This window comes from Carica papaya, chromosome 3, assembly GCF_054855325.1.
Source record: "Carica papaya isolate Zhongbai chromosome 3, ASM5485532v1, whole genome shotgun sequence".
NCBI classification, from domain to species: Eukaryota; Viridiplantae; Streptophyta; class Magnoliopsida; order Brassicales; family Caricaceae; genus Carica; species Carica papaya.
Genome location: NC_142311.1, coordinates 8,117,910 through 8,140,352, shown reverse-complemented (window position 1 = coordinate 8,140,352; position 22,443 = coordinate 8,117,910). Strand labels below are relative to the sequence as shown.

The following is a 22,443-nucleotide window of genomic DNA, read 5'->3' as shown; positions in this document are numbered from 1 at the left end:
ATCAGAATGCCCAATAGAATTATGAGAATATCTCTTAAAGGAGCTTAAAAAAACAGAAAAAAAAAGAGACTAGAAACCTAAAGGGTCAACCTCTGCAACGCAACAGGTGAAAAATGGGAGGCAACTTTTAGTTACTAACTTTCTTTCTATTCAGGATCTGAATCTTAGTTGTCATGATATAAAATGGTTAAATAAGGAGAATGAGTTATACTAACCCAGTAAAAATATCAACACTTAATAACTGATGCGAAAAATCAAAGGTTGGTAAAAATTACAAAACAACCAATGAAATCATTTTCCTTTTTAGGTAAATTCATTTAATTTTAAAAACGTAGTTTCATACTCACATTTTAGGTTCTTAGATACGACATGTGAAAACAAGAATCAAGATAACAATTCATTAGACATTCTAAGAAACAATAATAATCAAACTTTACATTTTTACTTACTTACCGGTATCTTTAGGGGTCCATAGGGGTTCCCTCTACACGTGAACCTAATATACAATATATTAAATAACCGATCGTCCCCACACTCCGTCTGATAATGAGTGTCAAATGTACTACCGCCTCAATATAACGTCTAGTATGAGGGTGAACAAATACTTCCTAACCCCTTATGGTATGGGAAATCTCAACTCCAATCGACTGAGATAATGTCTACGATAGGGTTGCCATATGCACTGGATCCGTACACTATTTTCCATGACACCCAGTAAGCCTTCCACATATATATCCTCATCATCGAGCAGCCATCAATTACATACAAAAATCTTATTTCATAATTACAGAATAATAGACGACAATTAGAAAAATAATATAATTTGATATTTAAATAACTAAGAAAATCGTAGTTAGGACATTTATTTCAAACTAATCAACAGATGGAGATAAACAGTTAAGTAAACTAAGGAACGAGAATACAATTAAAATCAATCAATTAAAGCACACGATATAACAGTAAGCAACTGAGACAATATAGAAATAAATAGGCAGTACAGATAAACTATACACTAACTAGTTACCGACTCCATCGGTGACTTGTATTTAATTAATAAAAGGTTGCCAATATTCACATATTTCATTAGTTATTATCGTTTAAACTTTAATTGACTGTAACAGGAAAAATGATGAGGGATTCTTATCCCGGATCGATATTCAAAACACTGCATTTTTCATTGTACTTCCCAGCGGTTCCCAAATTTCTTGAGTTTTTTCTGCGAAAACTAAAAACACGCGTCATTTATCTCGAAACACCCAAAAAAGACCAAAAATAAAGGTTTTACAATTTTCTGACCGATTTTAGGTTCCGACATGGTGGCGTCACCATGCTCTAGTGCTGGCTCTACCGCCTACGCCAATGTCTCCTCTTGGTTTGATCGGTTTCGGCTGGTCCTGTGCGAAAACTTGCGAAATTTGAGGTTAGGTGGCCTTTATTGGCCGAAAAAAAGGAAAAATCGAAGCTTACCAACATAGTGGTTTTCTGGTGTGGAGGCTCCACCGTTCCTCTCTCGCGGCGGCGCCGTTGGGCTTCGGCAATGTTTTTCGGTCAATTAGCTGGTGGTTTGGCTTCGATTTGGCCACAGGTGAGTTCAGCATCAAAAACCGAGCAAATGGGAGAAATTTTACCTCGTTTGGCAGCCGGAAAGTGCCCCGGTGCGGTGGCGGTGGTCGGTTCCTCCGGTGGCTGGGCTGTCTTCTCCGGTGAGGGCTCTGGCAGCTAAGGTTTGGGGTTGGGTGTGGATAAGATTATTTATAACCCTCCCCTTTTAATCTGAGTCGTCCATCACGATTTAATCTGGACCGTCTGATCGCGCTTAAATTAGAAATGAATCTGGGTCGTTCATCGCGATGCGATTTGGGCTGTCCGTGCGTGATTCAATCTGGGTCTTCCGCACGCGTGCAATCTGGGTCGTCCGTGCGCACAGAAACTGATCTCAGCCGTCCGATCGCTCGCACGTGGATCGTCCACGTGCCCGTTCTGCGTAGCCTTCCCGTCCCAGCGTCTCTGCCACGCGGCGTGTTCTGGTTGGCCAGAGCTGCTGACCGGGCTGCTGACATGGTGCAATTTTTTTAAATTGTGTTTTGACCCCTAGTTTCTGATTTTTATTTTCAAAAATATCCATAAAATTCGAATTTTTACCCCGTTTTCCCAAATTTTTTTCAATTAAATCCCAAAAATAATTTTACCTATTATTATTATTTTTTTTTTATTAAATTAAATTAAATTAAATTAAAATATTTATATTATTACTTAAATAAATAAATAAAAGAAAAAATAAAAATAAAAATAAATTATAATAATTCCAATAATAATAACAAAAAAAAAAAAAAAAATTTGGGTGTTATAATATATATACTCATATATATATATATATGCATATATATATGTATGCCACATGGTTTCGTTATGCTTCCAAAGGTGTACATGCCTCAGGTTTTTTTTTTTTTTTTTTCTTCTTGTTTTTTTTTTATAATTAATTATATATATATTTTTTCTTTTGAGCTCAATTGGCGCACAGCTGGATTTTAGTGTGCATAATAAACTTTATTTTATTATATCTGTTTAAAAGTAATCAATTACGATTAAACGGTTATTGTAGCACCCGGACCGAGGAGAAAAAAAAAAAAAAAGAGCCACGTCGGCAACCACGTCAGCAGGTCCGGTCAGCAGTCCCGGCCAACCGGGGCCTGCCACATGGCAAGGCCACGTCGCTCCTGAACGGGCCACGTTGGCGATCCGCGTGGACGCGATCGGACGGCCCAGATCAATCGCGCGATCGGACGGCCCAGATTTAATCGCACGGACGGCCCAGATTTAAACAAAATGGACGGCTGAGATCAAAGGGCAAGGGGTTATAAATAGAACCCCCACACCAGACTACAAACCCTAGCCGCCTGCCGCTCGCCGGAGAAGAAGAACCAGAGGCCGACCGCCGCCACCCGCCGCCGCACCGGGGAAATTTCTGACCGCCGATCGAGGTAAATTTCATACCTCCGACTCGTTTTTCCACGCTGATTCCTCCTATGGCCAAATCGAAGCCAAAATCCCGGCCAAACGGCCGAAATACGCGGCCGAAGACCAGCGGCGCCGCCGCCGGTGAGCTCCGTTTTTCCGTGATTTTTTGGCCCCCCGAGGGCCCTAGGGTTGTTTTCTCACAGGGACCGATGCGAGTGTGGCCGAATTCGGCCGAAAATGACCGAAAACAGCCAACCCGAGGCGACTCGCCGCCGCCAGCGGCGGCGCCTTGCCAGAGCACGGCGGAGCCGCCGTGCCGGAGTTGCGATTTGGGCCGAAAGAGGCCCTGGGCCTAATTTGGGTTTTTTTTGGAACACGTGCAGGTACCGTTAGTGTGTTTCAGTTCCCCGGGAAAAATTCAGGGAAAATTAGGGACGGCCTGTAGGCGCACTGTGAATCGTATTCGGATCCCGAAAACAAGTAAGGACCCCTCACCCTATTTCCTATCATGGTATTAAGGTTCAAAATGATAAAACGGTATTTCTTGAATTAACGCATGTGTGAAATTGCTTAAGGTTGCTAATGGAGCCCTAGTCTAGTGTGATTGATGATTTACTGTTATTTGGCCTGTTTTACAGCTTTAAATGCATTATGAGGTTTGATGTGTTCATTTTATAGTTTCGAGTGCATATATTACTGTTTTATTAATTATGGGTTGAAAGACTGAAGAACTGATACTGTATGTTGTCTGTTTGGCATGAATTACGATTTGCTTTTTTAAATGTGAATTGATGATGCTTATTGAGGAAAAGAAAAATGAAAGATTGTGTAGACTGATAATTGTATGATGGGGTTAGCCTGACTAGATATCCTGGGAGATGGTGGACGGACTGGGTCCGTAGGGAATCCTACCGGGATTGTGGTCTCACATGCCGGACGGGGTATGGAGATCTTATAGTTTTGGCGCCCATACCGGACGGGGTATGGGACGGCCCGTTTCACCCTCATACCGGACGGGGTATTGAGGTTTATAGTTTTGGCGCCCATACCGGACGGGGTATGGGGACGGCCCGTTTCACCCTCATACCGGACGGGGTATTGAGGTTTATGATTTTGGCGCCCATACCGGACGGGGTATGGGGACGGCCCTGGAAACTGATTATGAATGCTAAAGGTTAACGGGTAGCGGGACCCCTATGGACCCCCATGGATACTAGTAGGCTGGTAAATGAGAAAATGATATGTTGTATAATGATTGAATTACAAAATGCGTGATAAGTGCTATGTTTTACAGCTTATATTATTCTATGATTGTGATAATGTTATTGTTTTCTTATATTGTTTCATGAATTCCACCGAGGTAAGTGGATGGTAAGGGTTTTATCATAAATAAAAAGGATTTGGTATAAATCATGCTCCATTGGTCTTTTGTGTTTTTCTACCCACCTTTACCTCCGTGACGGTGAGATATCGTGATGTTCTTACTGGGCTAGTGTAGCTCACTCCTTATTTAACCATTTCAGATCAGGAAGACATGGTTCCCGAGCCCGTTCCGCAGGAGGACGACGAAGGGGATGCCTAGAGACTCTGTAGTCATACTCATAGTTTTATTTTCGAGTTTCTCTCTTAGTTAGTTTAATCTTTTATATTTTAAGTACGTTTTTGGTTTTCGTGTAAGGGATGTTAACTGAAATTTTGATCTCGCTTCCGCATTTAATATTTATAATATAATTTCCATTTTGAATTACCGGGGCTGTTACAGTTATGAATTTTAATATATTAAATTTAAGTATGAGATTGTAACATGTGCAGATATCATATTTATAATTTTTTATTTATAATAAATAAAATAAAAAAAAATAAAAATTGACGATATAAAAAAGTAATTATACGTCTCAAATCGCACGTAGAATTTTATTTTCTTATTATCTCATCAACAGAAAAATATTAAAAGAATATACATCAATTTAAAAGATTTAGCAGAAAAATATTAAAAGAATATACATCAATTTAAAAGATTTAGTGTATTATGTTAAGATTTTTTTGTTATAGAGTCAGCTACGCTTTTTTATTTATTATTATTTTTTTAATTCAATACAAAATTTATTTACAATTTTTCATATTTGGTTTAATTTAATTCTGACAGTATATATATATATATATATATATAGAATTAAAAGAACTGATTAAATAGTTTTGTACCAGCAATTGATGCTCCTGGTGTTAGAATCTCATTATTGCCATTGCCTCAAACCCAGAAATTGATAAGCATTAATGATTTATACAATTTTATTGGGAAACTTTTTTAAAAAATAAATTTATAATTTGTTAATTGTAGGATACATATATATATATATATATCAATAAATCAAAATATGAAGATGAGCATAATTTTAGTTTAACCATATTTGGTACAATTTAATTTACAACTCTTCTCTAATCATGTACTTCAAACTTGAAGATGAGCATAATTCCATGTATGCACTTGAGTATCAAAACGAACATCATGAACAAAATAATGAGTGTAGATAAAATGTGTTACTCAAGTTTTAAAGAGGAATTGTTCAAATGAATATTATCTTTCTCTCATATACACAATTAATTGACAATTTTGAGAAAGACGAGTAATATTATCTGCTTGCTTGCTTGCGGATTATTTTCTTTCTTTAACAATAGATTTAATGATTTATTTAGATACATGCATATAGAAAGGACAATTTTATAGGTACAATCATAAATGAGGCTTAAATACCTTTTTTTAATTACTAAGAAATGCTTAATTAATCTCTTAATTTTAAATCAAATCATTACTCAAAACATTTACTTGATACATAAAAATCAATCATAAATTACATGTTTGATATGTAACTAAATTAATTTTGTAATAAATTAGTATAAAAATATCTAATTTGAATTAAAATAGTTTTTAATTTTTGTTTTGTTTTGTTTATATATTTATTCGTCTTTTATAAAATTAAAATTTAAATAAAATTACAAATACTAAAATTTTAATTATTAATTATTAATATTTTAAAAAAATTAAAATAAGCAGTAACGTACAAGCATAGGTTTATGGATGCACATGACTAATCATGCTACCCACTTGGTAGAATAATTTTTAGAAAAGAACAAACCATCCATTGATGAAAGAAGTATCATCATTCATTATTGTTAATATATAATAAATTTTATATTTTTAATAAAATTTAATTTATAATATTTAAACATATAAATTTAAGCTTAAAAAAATTAAAAAGGCTGAACTAATTTAAATTCCATTTCCAAATTTTGGGGGCCGACATTATTAAAGATACATATGAAATACTAACGATAATAATAGCATTGATTGTGAGGTTTGATCTAAAATTATTTTAGTCATTTTGAAAAATTATTTTTGAAAAAAAAAAAAAAAGAGAATTATATATAGATTATATACTTAGATATTAATATTTATAACTAGCTGCTGTTTAATAAATAACTTTGAGAGTGGATTGCTGCAAATTCATGATTTTAAAATTCAAATATCATAAAATATATATGTAATAAACCCAAATTATTAAATTACTAAAACCATATCTTTAATTTAATTTTACCCAAGAATAAAAAGAAAAGAGAGGGTACTCAACTACTCAAAAGATATACATTGTTAGTAATGATTATTGATGTAAATTTTACCATATTGTAAGAATATAACAGTTAGAGAATATGCATGCATATACGTGTGTGTGTGTGTGTACATATACATATATGAATATATAAGCATGATGAGTTGGGTGAGATATATGTTTATATATTCGTGAGTAGTTGTGATGTTGTATTGATACAGGTGTAATGGCAAAGGAAATGAAGAGGGGTGATTTTGAAACTAAAAGAAGCAAACTAAGAGAATTGAGAGTTAGAGAACAGGAAGAAAATGTAGAAGAAAAAGAAGAGCTCCCAGTGAGTCCTCTAGGACAATATCTAAATAGTTCGGTGCTTTCAGTCAATGTTATTGCTATTTTAGAATTAGAAGTTAAAATCAATTGCACCCAATCGGTCTCCTATCTCAAACAATTATTTCTCCCCATCAATCCACGTTTCTCCTCCATCATGGTATATATGCACATATATATACATTTCACTAGTATTTTCTCTTTGTTTTTGTGTTAGTTGTAATATTCTTTTCTAAATTTTGTTTTTCATTTCATAGTTAATACTTAATGGGCACACATGTGCACACATACACATATATATAAAGATTTATCTCTCATAAAAGAAGAATTATAAATACATTAAATATGACTAATTAAGATATGTTATTGAATATCAACTATTATTTACTTGAATGATTTATATATTACTTCTTAAAATTTATGAATTTAAGTTATAATATATTTTCATATGTCTTTTTAAAAAATATTGTATTACTTATTGATGAACTTTTCCTTAAAAAAAAAGATGATACTGAGTGAGATTATTATAAAATAAATAGGTAGAAGATATAAATGGAGTTAAACGATGGAAGAATGTTGAGGTAAATTTAGAAGAGCATGTCTACATACCAAGCTTCCCATCTGAAAAATCAACAGAATTCTATGAAGACTACTTGAGAGATTATTTAACAAAATTAGCTGGAGAAGAGCTTCAATACACAAGACCCTTATGGGAGCTCCACATAATCAAATACCCAACAACTAATGCACTTAACACTCTAATTTTCAAGCTTCATCATTCACTCGGTGATGGCTATTCTCTCATGGGAGCTCTCTTTTCTTGTTTGCGACGAGTAGATAATCCTTCTCTTCCAATTACTTTCCCTTCTGTTCGAATGCGTTCCAGTTCCACTCTTAATCTTCCTACTCATTATTTCAAAACATTTATTCCTAACTTTTTCTATTCGCTTGTCAACACTATTTCTGATTTTGTTGAGGGTATCATCAAAAGCAAATTCAAAGAAGATGATGTTACACCATTACGATCTGGCTGCTCTCATCTTCATCCCATGATCATCACCACTATCCCGTTCTCTCTTCTTTATATTAAACAAATCAAGGACATTCTTGGAGCAGTAAGTATTTATATATAAATACAACAGCATCTTTTTTTGGTGAATTACTAAATTAATTTTTGAAATTTAACATTTTTTATAATTTGATTCATAATATCTTTCTCCTCATTTCTTTGTTTGAAATCTCCTTTTATTTTCTTTTTAATAGAAAAAAATTTCAAATGGTTAAATCATATTTGAATAATTTAAAATAATGATTTTAATTAATTATTAAACTAATAACATTACTCCTTTACATTGTTTCCAAAACATGAAAACATATCCTAGATATTTTAAGCTTTTTTCTCGCAATGAAATGGCGTTTAAAAAAATATTAACAATTAAATTATACTTGAAAAAACATTAAGAGTAAAATTGCAATAAGTTTCAAAGTTTAAGTTGTAATTTAATAACTATTATTTTAATTAATGGATTATCTGCTTATCTTCTTCCTTTGTTGAGTAATCTTAATGCATGCATGCAGACGGTAAACGACGTGATAACGGGAGTGATTTTATTGGGATGTCGACTTTACGTGCAAGAATTAGAACCCACACCATCAACTAAAACAAATTCAACGGCGTTAGTTTTGTTGAATACCAGGATGACCAGAAGTTACAAATCAGTGAAGGAGATGATCAAAAACGGCACCGACTCACCGTGGGGAAACCATTTTGCCTTCTTGTGCGTTCCAATACCTCATCTTCAGGATGCGTCGGATAATCGGCTTGAATATATCAGACAAGTGAGAAAAATCATTGCTGGGAAGAGAAGCTCGTTGGCGGTCTATCTAACGGCCTGGTTGCTAGAGGCTGTAAAGAGAATTCGAGGCCCTGAGGTGATATATATATGTAAATACACGTATATGATGATATATATAAATGAATTAACTGGCATTTATTACTATATATATATATATACATGATGAAATGTTTGCAGGCAGCCTCTAAATACATATATGACACACTGAAAAGCACAAGCATGTGTATCACGAATATGGTTGGGCCAGAGGAGAAGATGGCTTTGGCAGATTATCCACTTAAAGGCTTGTACTTCATGCCAGTAGGCTGTCCTCAGGTATATATATACACAGACACACACTATATGAAGCTATTTGGTATTTGATTATATAATACATATATAAGTAATGGTATGGATATCGTGTTGGGATATATGCAGAGTCTGATGATAACTATAATGAGCTATAATGGAGAGCTGAGAGTAGGAGTGGGAGCAGAGAAAGGATACATAGATTTGGACAAGTTCAAGTCATGCATACAAAAGGCATTTGAGATTATACACCAAGCTGCAGTATCTTAATTATAATTAATTAAGTATTGAGGATTTTATTTTTTTTATGTGAAAGTTTAGATTGGAATCGAACTATACATTCTGTATTTTTTTTATACTTAAAGAAAAGTTACAATATAGTTTTCATCTGTTAGTGTTAAAATATGAGAGATTTTCTTTTTCTGGTTGAAGTAGATATTACATATCCATATAGAGGCGCTCTGTTGCTCCTTGGTGTATAATATACGTGTATATATATATATATATATATATATATATATATATTTTATGAAGAAAACTGCTTTATCGATTTAATGAATATACATACATACATATATATATATATATATTAAATACAGAGTACAGATTTGGATTGGTATAAGTCCCTCGCAATTATGTTTGTTGGCCCAGTGGGCTAGCCGATGGGCTGCAAAATTAGCTGTTTGAAGCCTTTTACTTTTTCAAAGAATAATTAAAGGCTTTCACTTCATGATCGGTAATTAATTATTTAATTTTTTGATATAAAATAAATTTTTTATAAAAAAGTAGAAATCACTTTATTCTTGTATTAGTTGTAATATTTTCTTGTGAATTTTATTTTTCATTTCATAGTTAATACTTAATAAACAAACATTCGCACACATATTTATATATAAAGATTTATCTCTCATTAAACAAGAAGTATAAACACATAAACTATGATTAATTAAGATATGTTATTGAATATCAATCATTAATTACTTAAATGATTCATATATTATTTCTTAAAACTTGTGAATAAGTTATGCTTTATTTTTTATTTTATTTTTTTAAATATTGTATTATTATTGATATTTATGTATTACTTATTGATGAACTTTAAAAAAAAAAAGATGATATTGAAGGAAATCATTATGATATTAATAAGTAGAAGATATAAATGGAGTCAAACGATGGAAGACTGTTTGAGAGATTACTTAACAAAATTAGCTGGAGAAGAGCTTCAATCCATAAGACCCTTGTGGGAGCTTCACATAATCAAATACCCAACAACTAATGCACCTAACACTTTAATTTTCAAGCTTCATCATTCACTTGGTGATGGCTATTCTCTCATGGGAGCTTTCTTTTCTTCTTTGCGACGAGCAAATGATCCTTCTCTTCCAATTACTTTCCCTTATGTTCGAATGCGTTCCAATTCTACTCTAGATTCTCCTACTCGCTATTTTACTACATTTATTCTTAATTTTTTCTATTCGTTCGTCAACACTATCTCTGATTTTGTCGAAAACATCATCAAAAGTAAATTCAAAGAAGATGATATTACACCATTAAGATCCGCCCAATCCTCATCTTCATCCCATGATCATTACCACTATCCCTTTCTCTCTTCTTCATATTAAACAAATAAAAGATATTCTTGGAGCAATAAGTATTTGTATATAAATACGTTATCTTTTTTTGGTAAATTACTAAATTGATTTTTAAAATTTGATATTTTTTACGATTTGATTCACATTATCTTTTCTCATTGCTTTTTTTGTATCAAATCTCGAGTTTTATTTTTTTTAATAGTAAAAAGAAATTCAAATGATTACACCATATTTGAATAATTTGAAAGATAACTCAAAATAATAATTTTAACTAATTAATTAAACTAGTAACATTATTTAGACTACTTTTTATTGTTATTAATTAATTTAATTCATTTATTCTCTTTTTCTTAATGAAATAAAACAAACTGGCCTTTGAAAAAAAATAACGATTAAATTATACTAGAAAAAAGAACATTAAGGGTAAAATTGCAATAAGCTTCAAAGTTTTAAGTTTTAATTTAATAATTTATTATTTTAATTAATGCATTATCAACTTATCTTCTTTCTTTGCGGATTCATTTTAATGCATGCATGCAGACGGTAAACGACGTGATAACGGGAGTGATTTTATTGGGATGTCGACTTTACGTGCAAGAATTAGAACCGACACCGTCAACTAAAACAAATTCAACGGCGTTAGTTTTGCTGAATACCAGGATGACCAGAAGTTACAAATCAGTGAAGGAGATGATCAAAAACGGCACCGATTCACCGTGGGGAAACCATTTTGCCTTCTTGTGCGTTCCAATACCTCATCTTCAGGATGCGTCAGATAATCGGCTTGAATATATCAGACAAGTAAGAAAAATCATTGCTGGGAAGAGAAGCTCGTCGGCGGTCTATCTAACGGCCTGGTTGCTAGAGGCTGTAAAGAGAATTCGAGGCCCTGAGGTGATATATATATGTAAATATACGTATATGAGGATATATATAAATGAATTAACTGGCATTTATTACTATATATATATGATATGTACATGATGAAATGTTTGCAGGCAGCCTCTAAATACGTATATGACACATTGAAAAACTCAAGCATGTGTATCACGAATATGGTGGGGCCAAAGGAGAAGATGGCTTTGGCAGATTATCCAATTAAAGGCTTGTACTTCATGCCAGTAGGCAGTCCTCAGGTATACGTACACATATGAAGCTATTTGGTATTTGATTATATAATACATATATAAGTAATGGTATGGATATCGTGTTGGGATATATGCAGTCTGATGATAACTATAATGAGCTATAATGGAGAGCTGAGAGTAGGAGTGGGAGCAGAGAAAGGATACATAGATTTGGACAAGTTCAAGTCATGCATACAAAAGGCGTTTGAGATTATACTCCAAGCTGCTATATCTTAATTATAATTAATTAAGCATCTGTTTAGATTTTAACAATCAAACAAGTTAATTAATGTATGTCACTCCATCTTTCCTAATTAAGCTTCCATTCCTAATTCTTCTGCTTAAATCTGTCTATGTATGTCTGTGGATTTTGTATCATCCTATGTGTACATTTCTTCCTCAAAACGACTTCAAATCATATATACATAAAGTTTACTGCAGGGGATATATATATCACACATATATGCATGACATGATTCTCCGTTTTGTATATTGTCCGTTTTCTTTTTCCTCAAAGTTCAGTGAAAAAAGTGTTACTTAATTTAAAACATAATTTATTTTTAATTTTTTTGATTGATTATATTATTAGTGATGTGTAAATACTACCAGATTATTAGAATAAAAAAATTTCTGCTTGATAAATTTACAATTTAATTTTTATGTATTATGTTAAAATAATTTTATTTTTCAAATCCGTAAATCTGTAAAACGAAATATACAATCTCGTATTGAATTAATGAGAAATATAAGTGGAAGCATACCTGTATCCATCGTAGAAGAATTGTTCATGTCTAGCAGTAGAATTTTCTGAATCAACACGGTGCCTTGAAACTAGTTATTTCTGGTAACGGAATTTCAGAAAAATAAAATGGCAACCTTATGATTTGGGAACCATAACCATCTTTTATATTGACAAACTTTTGCAATTCTCATTTCACCTATCATAAAACGATAATATTACAAAAATGGTATATGGACATTATAAACTCATACTTATACCATATTCATTAAGGTTCAATATTATTTAATTACGTTTGATCACATTTAAACGAACCCACTAAATTGATAGTCTGATATGCATACCAAGATCCACATTAAGCCTACACGTTAGAAAAAATCAAATAATATCCTATTTGAACTTTATGTGACACCTTAACTATGCATTAAATTACTATGACAGTACTCAAAATTGTGTTATCAATACCTGAATGCATCACCAAACAATATCGTCTATCAATCATAAAGATATACGATCAAAGCGGCCTTGGCTACAGCTATCGTAGCTAAACCCTTCAATGGTCACGTATATCTATATAACCGAATGACATTGATCAAGCATGGATGTGCAACATGAAAATTACATATTATGTGATTTAAGCATACCTAGTTCTAACTGGTCATGCCTTAACCTTAGTGAGATCAACTGTATAAAAATTTAGAGATAATGTATATAAACAAAACCAAAATACGAAAACTGGAATGAAACTATATATATACATAAATAAAATCAAAGTACAAAGTTTGCAACATATCTTATAAAATAAATGCAATTATGGTACAAGACTCCTACTGAAACTACACATCATCTAGGGATATAACATCTATATGAACAGTGTACTCATGAAAGACCTTAGGTGGTAATTCCTTAGTGAGCAAATCCGTAATTATAGAGTTTATTCTAATCTATTCTATCGATATCTGCTTACTCTGAACTCTTTCTTTAACAACAAGGAACTTGGTATGTATATATTTTGACTTCCTCGAACTCCTATTGTTGTTGGAATATATAATTGCAGATTTATTGTCACAAAATATATGTAATGATCTTTCTATACCATCAATAATATACAGTCCAGTGATAAAATTTTGTAGCCATTTCCATAATTAGATGCCTCATAACAAGGTACAAACTCTACTGTTATAGTAGAAGATATTACAAATGTTTGTTTAGCACACTTTTAAGAAATAGATCCCCCAACAAGTAAATAAATATAGTTTGATATAAATTTTCTGTTATATTGACATCCGACGAAATCAGAATCAAAATAACTAATGATCTCTAACTAATCTGACCTCCTGCATGTGAGCATATAACATTTTGTTCTCTGTAGATACCGCATGACACATATAGCTATTTTTCAATGATCTATACTTGAATTGCTTAAATATCTACCTAATATCTCAATAGTGTATGCAATATCCGAATGCGTACAAACATGTGCATACATAAAACTCCCTACAATTGAAGAATAAGGGATCTTTTGCATCTTTGTACTCTCTAAACTATTATTAGGGCATTGACTTAGAGTAAATTTATCTCATTTAGATACAGGGGAGTCACCTGATTTACAATCCTGCATGTCAAATCTTTTAAGAACCTTTTTTGATATAGTTTTTTTGTGAGAATTCAAGAATACTCTAAGAGTGATCTCAGTGTATCTAGATCCATAATACAAAAGAGACGCCCCAATATCTTTTATCTTAAATTTTTTTATCAGAAATCTTTTGGTTTCGTGCAATAGGCCTATATCACTACTGGCAAACAGTATGTCATCGACATATTAAATAAAAAAAATATATACTTACTTTCATTGAACTTATGGTATACACAATCTTCCACTAAATTCATATGAAAACCAACTGAGATGACAACTTCATGAAATTTATGATTCCATTGATGGGAAGCCTGCTTAAATCCATAGATGGATTTCTTTAGTTTGCAAACTATTTGTTGTGCATCTGCTTAGCGATAAGATTAGTCTTGTACCTCTCTACATTATTTTTCGAATCCCTTTTAGTTTTAAATATCCATTTGTAACCAATAAATTTTGCATCCTTTGGCAATGGGATAAGATCTCAAACGTCATTGTCTTTTATGGACTTTATCTCTTCATTCATGGCATCAATTAACTTTTGAGAGTTAGAACTTTCCATGGCTTGACGAAACTTGATAGGATTATCTTCCACCGTATCGATATCAAATTCACGTTCTTAAATATATACAATATAATCATCTAAAATTGCATTTCTCATATCTCTAATGGATTTCCTTAATGACATAAGTTCTTGAACTTTCCATGGCTTGATGAAACTTGATAGGATTATCTTCCACCGTATCGATATCAAATTCATGTTCTTAAAGAAATACAATATAAGCATCTAAAATTGCATTTATCATCTCTCTAATGGATTTTCTTAATGACATAAGTTCTTGAAGGTGTGAAGTTTGTGCTTCAGGAACAGTTTCCTAAATAAGAATGGGAGATACTATAACATTATCTTGATTTGGAGTTACTTCTTGAACAATATTAGGTATAAGAATTTGATTCTGATCATTATCAAGAGCAACTTAGGGAATAGGAATATTGACTCATTCATCTTTAAAGATAAAGTCTTAAACTCTTTCTGCCATACAAACTCAACATTCTATAAAAACTAGACACTTTCCGTCTCAAAATTTCTCTTAGTAGTGGGATCATAAAACTTGTAATCCCTAAATCGTTCAAAATAATCAACAAAATAGCAACTAATAGTCCTGAGTCCAATTTCTTTTCCTATGGCCTATAAGGTCTGGCCTCAGCTGGACATCTCCATATGTGCAAATGTCTCAACTTAGGCTTTTTACTTATCCAAAGCTCATAAGGGGTCTTTGTAGTCATTTTAGTTGGAACTCTTTTGAGTAAATATATTGCAGTCTTTAATGTTTCTCCCTAGAGTGATTCAAGTAAAGTACAATGACTAATCATACTCCTCACTATATCCTTAAGTGTTTTATTTTGCCTTTTAGCAACACCATTCATGCTAGAAGATCCTGACATGGTGTACCATGGGATGATACCGCATTCCTATAAGAATTGAGCAAACAGCACTAGACGCTATTCACCTGATCTATTAGATCTACTATAGTATTCACCACCACAATCAGATCTAACAACCTTAATTCTTTTGTTAAGTTGGTTCTTAACTTCTGCTTTAAAATTCTTGAATACATCCAAGGACTAGGACTTCTCATGAATGAGATATAGGTAGTCATATCTTAAATAATCATCTATGAATGTTATGAAATATTATTAACTATTCCAAGAAGCCGTAGGGAATGGTCTATAATATCTGTATGAATGAGTTCTAATCGTCCATAGCCCTGTTGGTACTTAATCTCTTAATGTTTGTCTATTTTCTCTTGGTACAATGGACATATATGTCAAAATCTATAAAATCAAGGGGATCTAGAATTTCATCTAACATAAGTCTCTCAATTCTCCTTTAAAAGATGTGACATAATCTCTTGTGCCATAATTAAGCGGAATTCTCATTAGTTAATTTTCTCTTTACACCTCTTTTACCAACATGCAGTGATTCATTATAAGAAGTAATTGTATTAATCAAATAAAGATTATCATTTACTGATAAAAAAAAATCAAAACCAACCATATTTGAATTAAGAAATAGACTAAATTTTTCATTTCTAAATTAATATGAATAACAAAATTTGTTCAATACAGAAATAAAAATCACATTTCGTCTAAATGATGATACAATAAAAGTCTATTATAAATCCAAACAAAATTCAGTCCTTAACAACAATTTAAATTTGTCAATTGCTTCTATTTCAACTGGTTTGCTATCGCCCACATAAATAAATCTGGTACCATCATTTGGCTTGCGGTAATGGAGATAACCCTACATAGACATATTGATGTAAGTTGTGGCATCAAAATCTATCCACCAAGTGTGTGTAGATACAAAAATTAAATTAACCTTAGAACAAACAAAATTAAGAAGCATACCTTTCTTTGTGCGCCATATTTAATAGTTAGTGTATTGCTTCTTCTGGTGTTCCAGAGCTTTACAGAAAAAACAAATATTTTCAGTATGAACCTTATGTTATTTTTTCTGTTGTACTGAAACCGTAACAGATTTACCTATTTTCTTTTTCTTGTTCTTCTTTTCTTTTGAGATTACTGCAAAATGAGCACTCTCTGTCCTCTTAGACTTGAGCTTTTTCTCTTCCTGAATACAATGTGAAATAAACTCATTCAGATTTCAAGATTCTTTCTAATAGTCATATGTCATCTTAAAATAATTGAACTGTGTGGAAGAGAAATCAAAACAAAGTACGCAAGTACTTCTTCTGACAATTCTATTCTTAGTGCCTTGAGTTTTGTATACACATGTGACATCTCCATTATGTGCTATCTAATGTTTCCATTTCTCTTATATCTCATGAAAACAAGAGTCGACAGAAGTGTACATGTCTTGGCTTTATCACTTCTGGCGAAATGTTGTTCTAGAGAATGAAGGAAATCTTTAGTTATTATGATCTCATCGGACATAGTGCCCCAAAAAACCTTTGGAATGACTTATTCCATAACCAACATACTCATACAATTCGATCAATCCCATCTTTCAAACTTCTTCTTTTCATCAGGGGTACTGTCAGGAGTAATCGGATGGGGTTGATCAACCCGTAAAACCCAATCTAGATCCATAACTCCAAACACAAGTCGAACACTATTCTTATATTAGTGGAAGTCTGTGTCATTCAATGTTGGGATTGAATTAACATTCGTGGTGATACTTCTATTAGAAAACGAAACTAAACAGAGAACATATAAAAAAATAAATGAATTAATACTCAGATAAAATTGTAAATAATAAAATTTAATAATGAATTTTAAATAAATGTAAATTTTTATATCAAGATATTGAATACTCCATTAACATTCTCTCTATATACATAATATTAACTTGTCAATGGTATCCTATAACAGTAATTAAATACAAATAATGTAAACACATAAAATAATAAATTTTTCTTTGAGCCGATTTAAAATTCACATATTATATTGAATAACTGTCACGTATTCATTATTACAAAAATAGAACATAATAATGTTAAATATTAACGTTCTTTTGGGCCCATTAACATTCACATAAATTGTACTCATACAATTGTTTACTTTATGAAATAAATAAATTATCTATAAGAGATGTCACTTTGGTGACATGTTATGTAAATTAATTGATTTCAATATGTATATGCACATACCAATATTAAAATTCAAAATTAAAATCAAATTTAAATTGAATTAGGAAGAAAATTAATCATAAAATGATAAAAAATACTCTTAAAAAAACTGTTTTTTTTTTTAAAACTGACCGTTGACCGGGTCAGTCAACAATCGTCGAGTTTGGATCGGGTTGGGTTCGGGGCGGGTTGGCACAGCTCAAACCCGTATGGGTTTTGGCCTAGCTGAATGGGCCTCTCCCTTTTTCTTTCTTTTCTTCTTTTTCTTTCTTTTCTTCATTTTCTTCTCTTCTTGTGGACCAAGCTCACATAACTTAATTTAAAACGCAAGAATAAAACCCAACAACCCAAAACCCTTTTTTTTTTTTGTTCTTCTTCTTCTTCCTCATGCAGCCTGTAACGGCTGCTTAATAAATTCTATAGTAACGGCTAAAAATTTCCAGCCATTACATACCAGATTCCACAGCCGGAGCGGAGCGGTTGCATAACTGCTAGACTTTCTTCTTTATGCAGTGGTGGTGGACCGCTACTGTTCTTTCTTATTTTTCTACTTCATATATATATACATCCTTAATATACATATATATACATATATAATACTTAACTTTTGCATATATATACATATATGCAGAAAATTAAAATATATATATATATTTTAATTTTCTGCATATATATCTATAATATTCATATATATATATATATATATTTCTAATCCTTATATATATACATATATATTTATTTATTTATTTTGCAAATATTTCTACATATATATATATATATATATGAATTCAGGCAAACAAAAATAAAATTCAAAATTCAAAATTTTGAATTCAAAATCGAAAATTACAAAACAAAAAAAAAATTCTCAAAAATCCAATACGAGAAATGCTCTGATACCAATTATTAGAATAAAAATTCTTTTCAAATCCATGAATCTGTAAGATTGAACATTCAATCTCGTATTGAATTAATGAAAAATATAAGCGGAAGCGTACTTTGATCCATCGTAGAAGAATTTTTCGCATCCAGCGGTAAAATTTTCCGAATCAATATCGCCCCTTGGAACTAGTTTTTTTCTAGTGACGAAATTTCAGAAAAATAAAATAGAAGCCTTGTGATTCGGGGACCATAACCGCCTTTTATATCGATAAACTTTTGTAATTCTTATTTTATCTATCATAAAATAAGAATATTACAAAAATAGTATCTACACATTACAAACTCATACTTAAACCCGATGCATTAAAACCCAATATTATGTAACCATATTTGATCACTTTTAGATAAGCCCATTAAATTGATAGTCTGATGCACATAACAAAATCTATATTAAGCTCACACATTAGAAAAAAATCCAACATATTAGTGACAAAATATAGTTGCATTTTCATTTTCTAGTTGAAGTAGCTATTATTTTATCTTTTTACTTAATTTATATTGGAATTTATAATTGTTGTAGTTTGTTGAAATAAAGAAAATAAATATATTTTAAGCAGAGATAAATCAATAATATCACCAATATTTTCATAAATGTAGTTAGGATGTACTGTAACGACCCAGGAAATTATAAAGGAAATAAATTATAAATTTAGTACGGAAACGAAATAAATAGTTAAGGTTTACATTCCTTACACAATAACTGAAAGTACCAAATAAGGTTCACAAGAATAACCCTTCTAAAAGAATAATTAATAACCAAAGAAATAAATTAAAGTAAACAACTGAACGTCTTACTCGCAATTCTCTTGTGGATCGGGCTCTAGATCCTGATCCTTTTGATCTGAAATAATTAATGAAAGAATGAGATACACTAGCCCAGTAAGAATATCACGCTACTCACCGATACAAAAATGAAGGTCGGTAGAAATCATTAAAAAAAAAACTAATGGAGCTTTTAATTAACCAAAATCGTTTATTATAAATAAAATTATTTACCATCTACATACCGTAGTGAGATTTTCAAAAACAACCTATAGAGGCAATAACATAGCACATACTATAATTTCATATGTAATCGGTTGGAACAATGATTTTCTCTTTTATCAGTTTACTGGTATCCATGGGGGTCCATAGGGATGTCCCCACAACATGTGAACCCTTTCTTTTAACATTTTCAATTAACGGGCCGTCCCCATACCCCGTCCAGTATGAGCGCTAAATTACTAAACCTCGATATCTCGTTCGGTATGAGGGTGAAACAGGTAGTCCCCATACCCCGTCTGATATGAGCGCCAAATTACCAAACCTCGATGCCCCGTCCAGTATGAGAAAACGTTCACAGTAGAGTTCCCTACGTACCCGGTCAGTCCACCATCTCCCACGATATCCAGTAAGGCTGTTGTTTCATCCATTCACTTGATCAAATAATTTTCCTACTTTTAATTTTCAGCTTCTCAATTCAACCATAATCACACGAAACAAGCAATACATGCATTCAAACTATAAGATCAATCAATAAAGTACTATCATGCATTCAAACTGTAAAATAAATCAACATAATCAATAGTGAATAATTTTCGGTTCTGTCTCCATTAGTGACCCGTAATTAATCATGGATATTTCTAAACTGTATAAAAACTTATATTATTATTAATTAGACTTCAATTCCATAACAGAGAATAAAGTGAGGGATTTTTACTCAAGTTGATATCCAAAGTGTTAAACTTGTTGATTGCGCCTACTGACAATCCCTGGATTCTCTGCATTTTTCTTCGGGGATTAAAATGCGCTTCAAGTACCTAGAAAAATCCCAAAAAATCCAAAATTAGTGTTATAACTCCTTTTTGGCCAATTTTAGAATTCCAGCATGGTGGCTCTACCGCCCACGATGGCAATTTATCTCGGGTCAACCATTTTCGAATGATTTTGTACCAATCTCTGTAAGAAAATACGTTAAGGGGCGTCGGTTGGCCAAAAAAGTAAAAAACCCAAAATTCACTGGCGGCGGGTTTCTCCAGTGAGGCGGCTTTGCCAATTCACCTTCGCGGTTGAGTGTTTTGCTTCAGTCAACCTGTAGAGAAGGAAACGGTATTTATAATGGTGGAAGAATTATGCAGAACGGAGTCGGGAAGGGCCTCATCAGAGGCAGTTTTTGTAATTTTCTGCGGCGGTGCTGTTGAGCTTTGCCCGCAATTTTCGGCCATTCCGCTGGTCATTTTGCTCTTATTAGCCATGAGGGTGTTTAAAATTGAATTCCAAACAAAAAATAAAATTTTTACTTTTTTTTGCAGTCGGAAGTGGCTCTGACGCGGCGGCAGGCTGCTGACTCTTCTTCTCCAGTGGGGGTGTCTGGCGGCTAGAGTTAGGGTTTAGTGTGAAAATGGTTATTTATATCTATCTCCTTTTAATTTGGATCGTCCATCGCATTTGATCTGTACCGTCCAATCGCGATTAAATAAGGAATAAATCTGCATCATCCATCACGATTTGATCTAGGCTATCCGATCGCGTTTAAATAGGAAGTGGATATGGGCCGTCTATGCGCACGAAAACGAATCTGGAACGTCCGATCGCGGGGAAGCAGATTGTCCGTGTGGCATCGCATCAGCATGCCTTGCCATACGACATGCTCTAGTTCATCGGGGCTGCTTATTGGGCGTCTTACGTGGTACAATTTTTCTAAATTGTGTTTTGACCTCCAGTTTCTAAATTTTCTTTCTAAAATACCTTCAGAACCAAAATTTTCACCCATTTTTTCCAAAATTATTTTCAATTTCATCATCCATTTAATTTTCTTCATTTTTACATTAATTAATAATTTATAAAATTAAAAACTAAATTTTATACATTAAATAAAGAATTCAAAATTTCAAAATTTATATTTATACACTAATTTTAAAATGTTTAAAATTAATTAAGGGTGTTACAACTCTCCCCACTTGAAAGAAATTTTGTGCCTCAAATTTGTCTCTTTCCCACTTAGTCAAACAGTTGGGGATATTGAGATCTGAAGTCTGATTCTAGCTCTTATGTGGCCTCTTTTGGTGTGTGATTCTGCCATAGGACCTTAATAAAGAAAATATTCTGGTTGCGGAGTGCTCTACTCTTTCGGTTCACAATGCCGACCGGTACTTCCTCGTAGGACAAATCCTCCTGGAGTAAAAGAGACTCGTGGGCCAAGACATTAAAAGGATCTGGGTTGTACTTATGTAGTATGGACACATGAAACACGTTATAACAATGAAAAGTTCTAGAAGCAGTGCCAGTCTGTAGGCGATGGTGCCAATTCAGTTTAAGATTTCAAATGGGCCAATAAACCGGGGGGGTTTAGTTTCTCCCTCTTGCCAAAGCTACTGATTCCCTTAAAATGAGTGACTTTCAGGAACACCCGATCCCATTTCTCAAATTCCAAATCCTTCCTTCAGGTATCCACATAACTCTTCTGCCTACTCTGAGCCGTCTGAATGTTCTTATTGATCTTAATTATTTTGGTTGTAGTCTCCTCTATGAGATCTGGGCCGAACAATTTTCTATCACCCACTTCTTCTCAATATATTGGCAATTTGCATGGGTAGCCATACAACATCTCGTACGGAGGCATGCCAATACTTACTTAGTAGCTGTTGTGTAGGCGAACTCTATCAGGGGTAGATGGTCATCCCAATGGCCTCTGAAGTCAAGAACACAAGCTCGGAGCATATCCTCAAGTGCACGGATCATTAT

General features: G+C 32.7%; 1 protein-coding gene and 1 long non-coding RNA gene across 6 annotated transcripts in view; one reads left to right on the top strand and one right to left on the bottom strand.

Annotated features, from left to right (window-relative positions):
- The first annotated feature begins 6,709 nt into the window (after nt 1–6,709).
- LOC148266659 (wax ester synthase/diacylglycerol acyltransferase 4-like) overlaps nt 6,710–22,443 on the top strand; it is a 34,662-nt gene continuing 18,928 nt past the window's right edge. The window contains exons 1-5 of one of the 5 annotated variants that reach the window (XM_088215448.1): nt 6,711–6,897; nt 7,430–8,005; nt 8,469–8,822; nt 8,924–9,061; nt 9,164–9,465. In XM_088215448.1, the coding sequence (XP_088071574.1) occupies nt 6,790–6,897; nt 7,430–8,005; nt 8,469–8,822; nt 8,924–9,061; nt 9,164–9,304 (1,317 nt within the window). In that variant the 5' untranslated portion in view covers nt 6,711–6,789 and the 3' untranslated portion in view covers nt 9,305–9,465. Of the gene's footprint in view, nt 7,051–7,429; nt 8,006–8,468; nt 8,823–8,923; nt 9,062–9,163; nt 9,466–22,443 lie in introns of those variants that run through there. The other 4 variants (XM_088215446.1, XM_088215449.1, XM_088215450.1 and 1 more) reach the window with 4 other exon arrangements.
- On the bottom strand, nt 16,293–17,317 carry LOC148266660 (uncharacterized). Its single transcript, XR_015817477.1, has 3 exons — nt 16,676–17,317; nt 16,541–16,597; nt 16,293–16,433 (listed from the first exon to the last, which is right to left on the bottom strand). It is a non-coding gene; the product is annotated as an uncharacterized LOC148266660 (long non-coding RNA).